Source organism: Scyliorhinus canicula, chromosome 7, assembly GCF_902713615.1.
Source record: "Scyliorhinus canicula chromosome 7, sScyCan1.1, whole genome shotgun sequence".
NCBI classification, from domain to species: Eukaryota; Metazoa; Chordata; class Chondrichthyes; order Carcharhiniformes; family Scyliorhinidae; genus Scyliorhinus; species Scyliorhinus canicula.
In genome coordinates, this window is record NC_052152.1 from 195,905,132 (window position 1) to 195,921,084 (window position 15,953).

The 15,953-nt window shown below is 46.6% G+C and overlaps 1 protein-coding gene across 2 annotated transcripts in view; it reads right to left on the reverse strand.

Moving 5' to 3' along the window:
- Positions 1–15,953, reverse strand: part of ppp1r16b (protein phosphatase 1, regulatory subunit 16B) — a 217,541-nt gene that overhangs the window by 141,444 nt on the left and 60,144 nt on the right. For both annotated transcript variants that reach the window (XM_038803595.1, XM_038803596.1), the window contains exon 2: positions 14,046–14,452. In XM_038803595.1, the coding sequence (XP_038659523.1) occupies positions 14,046–14,310 (265 nt within the window). In that variant the 5' untranslated portion in view covers positions 14,311–14,452. The remainder of the gene's footprint in view (positions 1–14,045; positions 14,453–15,953) is intronic.

Consider the following 15,953-nt stretch of genomic DNA (forward strand, 5'->3'; position numbering starts at 1 on the left):
TGGAAGGATTTTTTGATGGCGGCAAGGATTCAAAATAAAATGTGTAGGGTGGCCCGGCGGCGCAGTGGTTAGCACTGCTGTCTCATGGCGCCGAGGACCCGGCTTCGATCCTGGCCCTGGGTCACTGGCCATGTGGAGTTTGCACACTATCCCCGTGTCTGTGTTGGTCTCACCCCCACAACCCAAAAAATGTGCAGAGTAGGTGAATTGGTAAACGACCCCTTATTTTAAAAAAATTTTAAAAACGTGACTGAATGCATATGAAGGGCGGCACGTTGGCACAGCGGTTAGCACTGCTGCCTCACGGCGCCAAGGTCCCGGGTTCGATCCCGGCACCTGGTTACTGTCCGTGTGTAGTTTGCACGTTCTCCCTGTGTCTGCGTGGGTTTCGCCCCCACAACTCAAAGATGTGCAGGGTAGGTGGATTGGCCACGCTAAATTATCCCTTAATTGGAAAGAATTAATTGGGTACTCTAAATTTTTTTTCTTCAAAGAATGCCTTAGGAGTTTTGAAGCCAGAGTAAGCCACGAAAAAATGGGAATGATGATAGAGGGGGATAGAGAAGACAGGGCGGTATTTTGGCCATCCTGTTATTTATGGAGAATGGGAGGCCAGCAATAATAGATTTGGAGTGGTCAAATCTGGTGGTGAGTCAGAAATAAGGCTTTCAGCAGCTAGTGGAAGGGATGAAATAGAGATGGGGGCGAAGGCAGCAAAGTTACAGAGGTGCAAAGAAATGGTCTCGATGATAGAAAGGATGTTTGTGGCATTAAAACATTTGGTTTGTACTTCCTGATGTTGAGCTTGGTGAATCTAAGGTAAATCTCGAGCAGAGTAATGTGCAAACTGGACTTTCCCTGTTCAGAAAAATTCTACTTTGTTTATCTAATTGTTTCAAATACCTCTTTCATTAGTGGATATCCAAATAATATTTTACGGTTGCTCATTACTTTCACATTTTTTTCTGTTTCAGCGAAATGAAGCTAATGAAACGCAGTCCAAATGTGTGTTATTTTCACATATCGCCAGGCAGGGATCAATTTCTTTTAGTTTCAAATGTAATTTCCAGGTAACCTTGTTTGAAGAAATTTGAACAGGATATCACACAGCTAATTCTTCCCTTAACCCAGAAAGAGTACCCGTACCATATCCCGGATGTAACTGGTCACTTCTCTGAACAAGTTACTGTCAGGCAATTGTCACAAAGATAAACAAAACAAGAGAGCCATTTCATCCATCTTGTTCACTCTGTCATGACATGCACTCATGCACATAATGAGATACAGACAGGCAGTGACAGACACCCAGTACAGCCAATCAACACACAGGACAGAACACTAGAAGGTGGTCTCCCACTAAAAAACACACGAGGCATCAACACTCTGCCTCTTTCCACTGGTGACAACTATAGTGACAGTCAGGGTGTACATATCAGTTAGCACCTTCTACACGTGGCTCAGAGCTAGTCTGGTCTAGTTAGTTATGGTAAGCACGTTTAGATTAGTAGATTATCAAACCCACAGCGAACTGTGTGCACTGTTTAACAAGTTCAATAAAGCGTATTGAACTAATATCAAAGTTTGGAGTCTACTTTCAAGTACAACTGCATCCAATTGCAGTCCATGTTACCCCAGGGTGATTAACACGATGCACCCTTCTGTAGAAACCTGCCCGTAAACCCATCACAGCATCTAACTGACTCTGGAGTTATTCCAGAATTTGTGCCTCCTCCATTGCCCTTTCCAGTTAACCATCCCAGGTATTAAATAATTTTGTGTTAAAGAGTACTTCCCACTATTAGTCAACATCTACGTAGGCTTGCCCTGTAATTGTGGCTTAGCTTGATGTAGCGCTTCAGGTTCACCTTAGCGACTTCACTTAATCATTGGGCGGAATCTAACGGAAATGAAAGAGAGTCCCGTGTCGGGCACGTTTAGCCGGGTGTTTCCAGGGCACTGGCAGTACTGAAAAAGACCCCGCTATTAAACGGGACTCTGCTTCGAGTCTAGGCCTAGGCGAGGAATGCCCAGCCAAGGCCACACTTAGGAGCTCTGCTCGCCAGTGGAGGAAGAGATTGGGGCACCATTTTTAAATGGCACCCTGATCTCTAGACCCCTCACTGCAGCCAACGGACCCCCCCACCCCCCCAACTTCCCAACTAGGAAGTCATCAAGCTCCCCGCACCCCACCTCATAAGGGCAGGGCATTTCTGGGTTCATTCCCTGACAAGCACAAGATGCCATTTGGGCACCTTGGCACTGTCAGTCTGGCACCCCAGCAGTGCCCCTGCCAGCCTGGCAGTACCATGGTGCCTGGGTGGCATGGGCGGGGGGGGTGCCAAGGTATCACCCTGCCCAGAGCCTGACCACCAGGGCCCCCCGATCGTTGAGAGTTCCCCCCAAATCTCATAATCTTGGTCCACATTTGTTGAAACCAATGCTAAACGCGCCGCTCTGGGTCTCCGCAGCGAGGCCATAAGGTCCTGGGTGCCGGGTCGAACCGGTGTAGACATATTCAAGTAAGATTAACTGCTCACTTCAATGTGTAAATCTGGATCCCGATCTCAATGAGGCGATGAGGCCGTTGGATCGCGCTCAACGTTCATTACAATGACAGGATATATATTGGAGGAAAAACTGAAGTTAAAATTGTAGGAGTAACAGAGGAAAGTAGCGATGTTGACAGAATTAAATGCCATTGTTTCTTGAGTTTTGATAAAGGTGGTGTTATAAACCTTTATCTTCATTGAATCATATTATGATTAAAATAACACAGCATCATTGGCATCAGAGCAACTTAATTACATTAATGATACTCGTTACTTCGCTACACAGTTCAGGAGCTAATAACAAAAATGCGTTTAGTCTCCTTCCCTAGATCTGTTGCTGTCTGTGCTCACGAGAAGACAGTGTTTTACTGCATTAACAGGAGTCAGTAGAACATCTTTAAGATCAAAAATAAAAATCACAAAAGAGATTTGGATCTTCAAAGTTCTACCATATATCAATAAGGAGTCAGTAAACATTCCTCTCATTACAAAGGGATCATGGGAATTGCAACCTCTTGAATATTTATGGCTATTGGTAATTTCTTAATTTCTCCCTTTCTTTTCATACATTTCCTCTTAATAAAAATACCAACAATTAAAGTGCTTTTTGACCAGTGCCCTGAATATTGAGACTGGGTTTTTCAAATACAGGACCAGCCATGGTGTATATCTTCCGCTTCCCAACATAATGGGCACAATTCTCCCAGCCCCGCGCTGGGCCGGAGAATCGCCGCAACCACGCAAGCCTCCCCGACGCCGGTGCGCGATTCTCCGAGGTGCAGAGAATCGGCGCCATTTGCACCGGCGCGTTTGGCGTGGCGCCAGTCACGGGCCGCTGTACGAGGCCAGACCGCCGATCCTCTGGCCCGGATGGGCCGAGCGGCCGCGTGGAAAAAGCAGAGTCCCGCCGGCGCCGTCCACAGGGTTGGGGGTGCGGCCGTTGGGGGAGGGCTCCGTCCCCAAGGTTAGCCTCCGATGGGGTCTGGCACGCGATCGGGGCCCACCGATTGGTGCCCCCCACCCCGGGCCTAGTTTGTTGCACGTCTGGCCCCAGAACCCCTGTGCCATGTTGTGTTGGGGCCGGCGGGTTCCATAAAGCCACCACGCATGAGCGGGTTGGCGCATCGCCACTGCTCATGCGCGGGTTGGCGCCGGCCCCAGTGTGCGCCAGGAAGTGAGGCGGAAGTGGCGTTAACTGCTCCAGCGCCGTGCTGGCACCCTGTGGGGGGGGGGGGGGGGGGGGGGGGGGGGGCAGAATCGCTAGTACCGGCACTAGTCCATGACGGCACAGACCCTTTGTCCCGCGATCGGAGAATTCCGCCCAATGTCTTCCATATCTACCCAAGTATCCAGGGTGCAATTTAGTGGTACTCTTGAGGCCCAACAGAACAGGTGGTCAAGCTACACATAGAAATTATAACGTGGTGATTAGTTATCTGCAGTGCAAGAGGTGCTTATAAACTAAAGCTCGTGTCAACCTTAAAATGATATGTTTATCCAAGGATTCAAAATAAAATCTAAATCACTGTCAGACCTTCACCACAAGCTTCTTGAGGCTTTGAAAATCAAATAATTCTAGATATGTGCTAACTTAATGAGCACTTTAGCACATTGAATTAAAGGTTGTAACAGAAAATATGTTCAGGTGAAAAGTTGCTTTGTAAAGCATAACAAAAGGGGATAATTATAGTCTTAGTCCAGACTTGTAGTGGTGAATGCTGGAGAGTAAATTTTTCTCAAAGGAACATTATTGGACACTTATTTGTGTTAATATTTGTTTGGATTATGTTTAGCAAAGGAAGAAATTAAAATATCCAAGGTGGTCACGAGGATGCCATAGCTGCAGGCCAGACAGAACATTGGGTTGAGGCATTGACCTTTCACCTCTGGGAGAGAGAGTAAAATCCAGGTCGGGTAGATGGGCAGAAAGTCTGCCCTGGCCTCTGGCTCCACATTTAGACAACAACAATCCAGGCCTTGGAGCCAAAGGCCCACAGCATAAAGATGCATAAAACTCGGGAGGGGGGGGGGGGGGGGCATGGTGGCGCAGTGGTTAGCACTGCTGCCTCAAAGCGCTGAGGAGCCGGGTTCGATCCTGGCCCTGGGTCAGTGTCACTGTCCGTGTGGGGTTTGCACATTTTCCCTGTGTCTGTATGGGTTTCACAGTCCCCCCCCCCCCATCACCCAAAGATGTGCAGCGTAGGTAGATTTGGCCACTCTAAAATTGCCCCTTAATTGGAAAAAAAGAATTGGATACTCTAAATTTTAAAAAAAAAGAGAAAAATGCATAAAACTTGGCAACAATTGTTATTAAGACAACAGTCTTACTCAGAGACGCTACAGGATTGGATAGTGTTCAGCTTGCGGAATAAAGGAGAAACTTCAGCGGGTAGGATTGGGGCATTGTTGATAGGAGGGTCTATTTCTCCTCTGGACACAGACTTCTTACTGGGGGTAAGGTTCGTCACCTCCAACACCTCATTCAATTTATTATTAACAACACACAAAAAACATGGGCCGGAAATGACCAGCAAGCCCTGACCACACAGGATGCATGGAGCACAGCGGCCGCCATATTTTCTACATTACAGTGGTGACTACATTTCAAAAGTACTTCATTGGCTAGAAAACACTTTGGGATGTTCTGAGTTTATGAAAGGTGCTACGTAAACGAAAGTCTTTTTTATAATCCACCCACCTGGGGCATCACAGTTGAGACCAAGCTTGTCTTCACTCAATATCCACACCTGTGCACTTCCGCCACAGGCTGTTGGTTGCTCATTGGTGTACAAGTAGGGGCTGGTTTAGCTCACTGGGCTAAATCGCTGGCTTTTAAAGCAGGCCAGCAGCACGGTTCGATTCCCGTACCAGCCTCCCCGGACAGGCGCCGGAATGTGGCGACTAGGGGCTTTTCACAGTAATTTCATTGAAGCCTACTCGTGACAATAAGCGATTTTCATTTTTTCAAGTACACTTGATGATTTTTCATTTTCTACACAGGAGCACAGAGACTAAATGCACCTTGTCTGGCTGCTCCTGCTTGCAATCAAATAACTCATCAGAGACCAAGGAGTTAAGCAACTGGCCCGAGGACTTCCCTGATCTGCATTGCTAAATTATAGGTTTACTGAGCTGTTAATGGGAGCGCTGGAGTAGATTTCAGGGGGTTTGTTCCACGGGAACGTAGGCTGAATGGCCTGCTCCTGTTCCGATCATGTCTGTTCATGCCCTGTACCTCAGTCGCAAAAGACCAGTAAACAGGTACAGCAAGTAATTAGGAAAGCTGTTTCCTATGTTATCATTTATTGAGAGGGGAATTGATTACAAAAGTAGGGAGGTTATGTATGCTTCAGTTGTACAGGACACTAGTGAGATTGTATCTGGAGTACTGTGTACAGTGTTGGTTTCCTTATTTAAGGAAGGCTGTGTGGTGATATGATCTGCATACTCGTCTGCCATTGGGCCAGAACGTCGGCTTACCATTGGCCCTGGTCGGTCATGTGCCTCTCGACCGATTGGCCGAGAGGCTGAGTTAACCACGCCTCTATTAACGAGGTATAAATGGTCAGACGCCTGACGATCGGCCTTTTCCATTGTAGACGATCGCAGAGCTGTGTTCTAGTCAATTAAAGCCTGACTTTGGTAAATCACTCGCCTCGCGTACAATTGATGGTACATCAGGCTGTAAATGCATTGGAAGCAGTTCAGAGAAGGTTTACCAGACTAATACCTGGAATTGGCTTATGAGGAAGGGTTGGACAGTTTGGGTTTGTATCCACTGGAATTTCGAAGGGAGCCAAGTGACTTGATCGATAACTATAATATCCTGAGGGGTCTTTTCACAGTAACTTCATTGCAGTGTTAACGTAAGCCTACTTGTGATACTAACAAAGATTATTATTATTGATGGGGTGGATGAGGAGAGGATGTTTCCTCTTAGAATCATAGAATCCCCTACAGTGCAGAAGGAGGCCATTCGTCCCATCGAGTCTGCTCCGACTCCCTGAAAGAGGATCCTTTCCTTGCAACCCAGTAACCATACTTTTTTAAAAATACATTTAGAGTACCCAATCATTATTTTTCTTCCAATTAAGGGGCAATTTAGTGTAGCCAATCCACCTAGCCTGCACATTTTTGGATTGAGGGGCTGAAACGCACACAAACACGGGGAGAATGTGCAAACTCCACACGGACAGTGACCCAGGGTCGGGATTCGAACCCAGGTCCTCAACACCGTAGGCAGCAATGCTAACCACTGTGCCACCGTGCTGCCCTCCAGTAACCATACTTAACCTGCACATCCCTGGACAATTGATCATGCCCAATCCATCTAAACCTGCACATCTTTGGTCGCTTGATGGGGGAATCTAGAACCAGGGGTCACTGTTTACAAATAAGGGGTTGCCCATTTAAAACAGAGATGAGGTGAAATTCTTTCAGCTCAAAGGCAGAGGAAGCCGAGTCTTTGACTATTTTTTAAGGTGAGCTGGATAGTTCCTTGATAAACAAGGTGGGATAACTCCCACGTGGACCACGGGGGATCAATAATAGATCTCCCTGTGGGGCACGTGGAGTATGAGTTTCCCTGGTAACAGCCGGAGGCCCACCTGATGTGTTAGGCAGGTTGGTTCGACGTGGACTGCACTTGATGCAGTGTAGCGAGAGACAGACCTCTAACACTGGAGACGATCCAACATGATTTTATTCAACGTTTTAACTAATATACATGCTCAGCTGTGGGTTGACACTATACTGAATTGACTGGAGACCTAGTACTAGCCTGACCAGACTTACTAGCTACCGCATGGTGTTTGCACTGACTAGCTCACAGACTCTGACTGTCTCAGTGGCTGGGTCCAGACAGAGCAGGAAACCTACTGCCCTCTGGCTTTATAGTGGTAGTGTCCTGTCTGATGATTGGCTGCTCTGTGCTGTGTGCTCACTGGTCACCCTGTGTGTCAATCACTGCCTGTCTGCCCTCCATTATATACACATGGGTGGATATTAGGACACCACCCAGCTGGGACTCGTTAACGCAGCTCTTTAAATGCCAGCCCAAACCGGGTTGTGTCTCCATTGTTGTACTCCATGGTAGTGGTCTTTACTTTTGAGTTAAAAATAAAGTTAGCCGTCAAGGCCGCGTCCCCTGGATTATTACACAAAGGGTGAGAGGTTATCTGAGGTAGGTGGGATGCAGATTTGAAGTTACTACCAAATCAGCCATGACCTTATTAAATGGCGGCGAAGACTCGAGGGACCAAATAGCTCCTTGTTTCTTATTTTCAACCCATCCACATGTTTTAACTTCATAATCCTCAATACCATTAAACATTAACATAAGGCACCATAGAGCCGAACTACAGGGAGGAAAGAGAGAACCAAGTTATTGAGCTTGAAACAAGTGCCCTTTCCTAAACCCTGAACTTGTCTTGATGTTCCACTTAACTCAAGATACATTGCTGTACCTCTGCTTTACCCCGGGGTCCGTTGTGCCATATCCAACCTTGAGGCCAGAAATGAACAGAATTCCATTTCTCAGCATTGATATTTCTCGACATGATGAGTACAAGAATAGAAAATGTAAAGCCTTTACATCAGGAAAGAGCCAGCTTTGACAAGTAAAACTTGAGTGCCACTCCATCTGTACACTGACTGTAAAAATGCAAAGCACTTACACAAACATTCATCTGCATTATTATCTTACGAAGACAGGTGGGAGCACTACTTTCAGACACGGATTGAAATTTGCACTAGGAATATTTTACTCCTTACAGTGCCATCCTTCTTCATTATAGAATAAGGAACAAATTGTTCTCTCCTTCCAGATATTTCTAGCCGTTCCAGCAGTGCAGAATAAGAACATTCCATTTCAGATAAAGCCATCCCAGTGTACAGACGACTGTTGAATGGCTCATCTCATTACTTTCAATGACCCCGTTTCTGATTGGCCCTTTGTTTTGACCGCAATCTCCTTGGGGCAATTACTTAACCTTTGATGAAAGTAGTAAAGTACAAATTTAACAGTACAGAATGTGACGCAGTGGTTAGCACTGCTGCCTCATGGTGCCGAGGACCCATGAGGGGCATTGATAGAGTGGATGGGCAGGCACTCTTTCCCAGGATGGAGGGGTCATTCACCAGGGGGCATAGGTTTAAGGTCCGTGGGGCAAAGTTTAGAGGAGATGTGCGAGGCAGGTTTTTTTACACAGAGGGTGGTGAGTGCCTGGAACACGTTGCCGGGGGAGGTTGTGGAAGCAGATACATTAACAGCGTTCAAAAAGCATCTCGACAAATACATGGAAAGGCTGAGTATAGAGTGATACAGCACAAAGAGGGTTTTGGCCAAGGGTGGTATCATGATCGGTACAGTCTTGGAGGGCCAAAGGGCCTGTTCCTGTGCTGTATTGTTCTTTAATCTTTCACCGGGTTCGATTCCGGCCTCGGGTATTCTCCGTGTGGAGTTTGCACATTCTCCCCGTGACCCAAAGATGTGCAGAGTGGGTGGATTGGCCACGTTAAATTGCCCCTTAATTGAAAATAAAAAGAATTGGGCACTGAAACATTTTTGTTTAAAAGTACAGGATAAACAGTACAGAATGGAGTTGAGGTTCGGATCGGAAACATGGTTGGCGGCGTAGACCTATTTCTATTGCTGTGAAAAGAGACTGGGTGTGGGGAGGGGGAGGAGTGAAGGGTTCTGCTGATTGTGGTGGATAGCAGATCAGGTCTGCAGAGCGTCAGTCTGAATGTGGATAAAGGTTTGCATGTTTGCCTTTCAAGAGCACAGATCAATTGTGTTGAACCCTTCCCTGATAGACAGGGTCTAATATTGTACAGGGTCTATGAAAGGAGTCGGTCTGAAGGGCTGAATACTCGACCACTCCAAGAATTGACTTCTCAATGGGCATATACTTCAGACAACACAAAAGATGGGAACTGCTTCTTCTTGAGAAGGTATGTACAACCAGCTATTTACAGCTGGAGTCAAAAGCTGGATCTTCAAGACTCCTGCATCACCCCACTGACTGCTGTCAATTCTACTGTCACAAGATGTGGCCGATGTGCCTTTATATTTTACTCATTGCGATTACAGGCTCAAGCTTGTCTGCATTTGACACATTCTTGTACACCTGCCTGCCATGAATTTACATTTAAACCTTTCAGTGAAGGGTACAAAGTTCAGCCAGAAGCTGCCACCTCCTGAGTTTACCCTCATACCCTTTGTGGCATCAATTTCAGAGTAAAACATAATTGTCTGGATTCTCCGTAGATGGGATCCTCCGTTTCGCCAGCAGCGCGCTCACGGCCGTGGATTTCCCGGCGGCATAGGGTGCCCACAATGGGAAACCCCATTGGTTGGCTGGCGAGATGGAGAATCCCACTGGAGGGGGTGGGGGCACACCAGAAAATGGGGGCTGGGAGACGGAGAATCCTGCCCACTATGTCTTTGAAAACTCCACATCAGTATACAGTTTGGGTAATGTAGATTGAAACGTCATCAAGATTGTCATGGAGATTAAAAAACAAGCCACACAGTCAAAGCTGAACCCAGGCGAATGCTAACTCATAAATTCTGGCAAATTATAAAAGGAGCTTGGATAATTCTGCAAATGTTTTCCAAATGGGACTTAGTTTCCCCTCCTCGGCAAACATCTCATGCTGATGATACATTGATATTACTAATCGTCACTTGGCAGCACTGAACGTAATTATTGCTGACAAAGGAGACATGCACTCATCCAGACAGATTCAAAAATGCCAAATTTCAAAGGGAGCAACAATTTATACTGTCTGAGAAAAGGGTCCTGATTGGTTGGCAAGTCGACTCTGATTGGCCATGTTGTTTCCACGGAGAATGCATCAGGGACCTATCGGCCCCACGCTTTGGTTTAATTTTAAAGTTGCATTGCCTGGACATGTTCTTTTTGCTTGCAGAGGGCAGATTACTGCACATGAATAGATGTAACTTCTAGCAAGACTAAGTGAGTTACATTGCGAGTCTAACGGATAATCTTGAATTGGTAGTTGGTGTAATTGTTAGCACACTTGAGATTGTCCAGCAGGTTCTGTCCAATCATGGAATCACAACTAATGTTAGACATGATGGGAGCAGTTGAACGGGACAGAACCAGAGTCCCGTTTCGGGTGCGTTTAGTGGTGTGTTTCTCGGCCCGGCTATTTTTTAAAATAAATTTGGAGTACCCAATTCTTTTTTTCTAATTAAGGGCAAATTAGCGTGGCCAATCCACCTGCCTCGCGCGTCTTTTTGGGTTGTGGGGGTGAGACTCACGCAGACACGGGGAAAATGAGCAAATTCTACACAAACAGTGACCCGGGGCCGGGATCGGACCCAGGTCCTCGCCTGGCAGTGCCCCCCCAACAGCCTGGTTGTGCCACCTGCAGCATCAAGGCGGCACTGCCATGGTGCATGGGTGGCAGTGTCAAGGTGCCAGGCTGGCAGTGCCTAGGTGTCAGGGTTCCAGCGAGAGCACCACCCGGCCCAGAGCCCAACCACCCGTGGTCCCTAATGGCCTGGGAGGCCCCCCACTAGGTGCAAGTTTCACCCGGTCCATGTTTGTGGAAACCAGTGCTAAACGGTGCCTGGCAAGGTCTCCCGTTAGGTCCCGGGCACATGGTCAATCCGGCTCTGACATATTTAAATGAGCCGAATGACTCACTAAATATAGAGAATAAAGAACAAAGAAAAATTACAGCACAGGAACAGGCCCTTCGGCCCTCCGAGCCTACTAATCTGGAACTCACACAGTGAGGGCGAGATCCAGATTGCGAGGTCTCACGAGATTCTGTTAAACCTCGCAAGACGTTTTGAGCGTCGTGAATCTCGTGAGAACCTCTCCCGAGATTCAATGGTCTTGTCACGTCACCAAATCGGACGTGATGAGGCAATTAAATTGCGCCCGATGTCTTGAATTTTGTAAGTATAGGCTAGTCGAGTACAGTGAGTACTCTGTCTATTGTGAACAGCTGAAGGATGCTGTTTGAAATAATCTGCAAGGCGTTAGAACCTATGACCTTTGGAAATCTTCTACATGTCTTTCTTTTTCAGAAATTGATTTTCTGTCAGTTCTAACAAAAATAGGGAAGTGTGCAAATATGGAAGAGGGAGAAAAGAGAAAAACAGGGTGAAGATAGATTATTCCTTTTGCGCCCACTTAAACAGCAAGTAACACATTTTTACTATAGAGTCTCACTGGGTATGGAGGACCTCACATTTCACTTCTGCCAACAACTAAACCCCCAAAATAATTTGTAAGAAAATTTAAACTAAACATTCCCTTGGGGTTTTCTTTTATTTGTTTGTGAGCGTGGGTTTCACGAGCAAGGCTAGCATTTATTGTCCATCCCGAACTGCCCTAGAGAAGGTGGGGGTGAATCACCTTCTCAAACCATTGCAGTTCGTGCAGTGTTGATCGATCCACAATGTGGGTACAGTGGGATGGCGAGCCAGGACTTTGAACCGGCAACAATGAAGGAACCTCCACATACGTCCGTGCAGGATGGCGCACAATTGGAGGGGAACTTTCAGATGGTGTTATCGTGTTCCTGCTGCCCTTGTCTATTTAGGGTAGTAGAAGTTGTGGGTTTGGAAGGTGCTGTGATGGAGCCTTGGTGAGTTGCTGCTGTGCATCTTGGAAATGGATAGACCAGCTGCCATGGTGTGCCCGTGGTGGTGGGAGCGAATGCTTGAGGTGGTGGATGGGGTGCGATCCACCCGAGGCAGCCCCACCTCGTTGTTGCCTCTCACTACTAGAACTGCTGACTGGATATTGGGCTTTAGCTCCAGCCTAGACCATGTTGAACTGTATTTGGACAATGATTTTGATTATCCTCACCATCAGTGATACCACACTGCCCATATTCCACATGAACTGTCACAATTATTTCCGAGTGCCACATCTACAACTCAAATCATAGCAAACAAGGGAGATATATTAGAATGCCTCGTACAATAGGACAGGGCAGTAGGATTCTGCAGTATGACCCTGTAAATTATATCCGGCAGCTCCTGTTGTATTACACTATCCTGCAGGCGTTTACAGAGTTTGGGGGATTACGTAATTCCCAAACCTTTTAGAATTCCATTTGCAGCACATCTTGACTCACCTTTTGTTTCCTTACTTGTCCCATTACCATGCTTTTGCCAGGAATCGATCATTACCCCTTTTTTTTCTTTTTTACATAATTACTTCTGCCCTCCGCTCTCTCAGCTATTCTGTTCTTCATAGATCATAGAAACACTACCAGTGCAGGAGGGCGGCATTCGGCCCATCGAGTCCACACTGACCCTCTGAAAAAGCACCCTACCTAGGCCCAATCCCCGGTCTGTGGGAGGAAACTGGTGCACCCGGAGAAAACCCACGCAGACGCGCGGGGGGGGGGGGGGGGGGGGGGGGAGGAGAACGTACAAACTGCACACAGGCAGTAACCCAGGGTTGGGATCAAACCCGGGTCCCTGGCATGGCGAGGCAGCAGTGCTAACCATCCTGCCACCGTGCCGCCCTCTTCCCTCCGCTCTCCCCTTTTTGCCTGCCTCCTTGCATCCTTAAAACCCGTTGGTAAGGAAGCCTTTCTGCAATTTTGGCGGCTCAGGTGAGATCACATCTGGAGAACAGGGTACAGTTTTAGCCTTGTTACCTTGGTAAAGGTGAACTTGCCCGAGAGGGAGTGTTTTATGGGTTCACTACACGGATCGCTGGGCTGGAAATGTCGCCTCCTGGCACTACCTTGATGGGCCTGTATTCTCTGGAGTTTCGAAGAGTCAGGTGATCTCACTGAAATGTATAACATTATCAGTTTTGGCAGAGTGGACACTGAGATGCAGTTTCTATGGCTGGGGAACCAGAGCAAGGAGTCGTAGACTTGAGATAATTTAGGGTTGCTGCAAGGCGAACTCTCTTCACCCAGGGAGTTGGAAATCTTTGGAATTTTCAATCTCAGGGAGCTGTGAAAGCTCAATCACTGAGTATGATCAAGATTGATAGAGCTTTGGGTGGTCAAGGAATTAAGTGAGTGGAGCTAAGGTAGAAAATCAGCCTTGACCTTGTTGAATGGCTGAGCAGGGTCGAGGAGGCAAATGGCTTCATCCTGCTCCTATTTCTTGTGTAATAACCAGAGTGAGGGGATTTAGTTATTTTTTTTAAACATTGGAGTATCCAATTCATTTTTCCAATTCTGCGGGCAATTTAGCGTGGCCAGTCCACCTAACCTGCACATCTTCGGGTTGTGGGGGCAAAACCCACTCAAACACAGGGAGAATGTGCAAACTCCACGCAGACAGTGACCCAGGGGCCGGGATCGAACCTGGGACCTCGGCGCCGGGGTGAGGGGAATTATGCACTATCCAAAATTTTAGCAAAGAGGATATTGCAAAGTGCATGGCGAACAGGAGTTCTAACTCAGGTTTTCCAAACTAGTTGAAAAGTCAGATTGATTTTCAGGACAATGATGCCCGAGTTAATTGAAAGATTTGCTTACCCTCCTCCATGTCATTCCGTGAAGAAGCCTCTAGGAGCACAACATTCGGAGCGAAGGAGATGCGCTGGTGATTCCCCGTGTTTTTCTTCTTGTCAGTTTTTCGCTTTTTGTTCTGCATCTCTTTCTCGTACTGCGCCCACTTTTTCAGCTGTTGCGTCCGCCGTTTCTTCGCGGCCCTTAGGCGGTCAGGGGTAGGCAACCTCTCCAAGAGCGGGAGTTCACTGAGGAGGTCCATATCGTTCGACATGGCTGAGTGCAGGATCATCCAATGGAGGAACTAGGGGGGGGGTGAGGAAGGACACAGGGATCTCTGCGCAAGTATCAACTCCGGGATCTTACTTATGGCCACTCTCAGTACAGGTGGAGGGGGGACCAGAGGTGAGTTTGATTCTTGCCATTGCCTTACCCTGTATTATGCAAAAACAAAACAGACTCAGTGTAAGCAGTACAAAAAATAGAATGAAAGTGCAACAAAGCTAATGGCTTCAGAGAATCAGGTGACATTACAAATCAGTACTGTGAAATCCTGCAATGTATTGTTTGAAATGTTATTATTATTAAGTTTAACTTGCAAAATAACCTGAAGGGGAAGATTTAGGCTCTTCAGTGGCTTAATTAGTAAGTACGCTGTCAGCAATGTGGGAAGTTAACGAGATTAACAGCGAACCGGAGATTGAAATAAAATAACCGAAAATAACAGACAACACTAGAGGAATAATGAGATTCGATTTGTCCAGTAACAAGATTAGCAGGCACCTAGACAGCAGAATCAACAGAAAGGAACAGTGATTAAACAATATAACTTCTAGCACCCTCATTGGGAAGGAGATTAGTTCTCCATTTAAAAGTCAGACAGGCCAGTTCCATCTATGATCAGAGTCACGGAGGCCTGTTCCATCTAACATTTAGAGACATGGCAGATTGCAGATGCCCTCCTCCAAAAGACACCGTTTTCTGCCTTCACTGAACCAGGAAGAGAAATCTTCCCAGACTTGGTCATCTCAGTCGTACTGTGTGGTAACTATTAGTTGGATTTGGCCTATAGTTACTAAACTTGGATGTTATTAGGGAAAAGGGGTGTCTCAGTGAGTTCTGGGAACATGGGATATATTTTGGGAACAAGAAGTAACTTCAGATCAGTGTATTTAGTTATTCATATACTTAAGTGTCATAGTGTGTATTAGTCTTTTGTTGTGTTTTTCTTTCTTTTCTTGAATAAATATTCTCTATTAATTGTTTACACGACTGGTCTGGTTCCTCACTGGGTTTACAGTATTCCTCACATTATTCCAAACAAATATACACCACCGAGAACCAGTATTTCAAGTTACCCTTTGGGGTTTTGAGACACTCTCACATGTAACAGTGGGATTCTTAACAATGTTGCCTAGTGTGGCTCCAGTTACAGAGCAGGACGTTCTTGAGCACAAACTTTGGTCTGCCCTGGATTCACTGGGAAAAGAGGGATCAGCCAGAATTCCTAATTCTCACAACACTAGTGTTTTCTGGAAAACACACCTTTATGGCGATTGGGCAAGAACAGAATGCAGCCACAACCGTTAAACTATGAATCAGGGGTCTTATTGATCCATGTTGTCTATGCCCATGTAAGGGAGAACAGCTACCTTCCGTGGAACAATGTCCCATCTTGGATCTTTGCTTTCAAGGATGGAGGGGAAGGCTCAGGAAAACCTTGGTGACAAATTGAGTGAATTCACACGTGGGCCACGGGTAGTTATTAGAGCCAAAATTCGCTGCACATAAGGGCAAGGCTCTTTTTGATTCAGAAGGTAATGCTGAAATTTGTTTTGTTGTTGGAGGGTTATGGTAGCAGTGGGAGGTATGCCTTGCATTATCAAAGCTCCAGAATTGTAAACAGTTGGCATGGTGATGGAATTGCAATGAAAA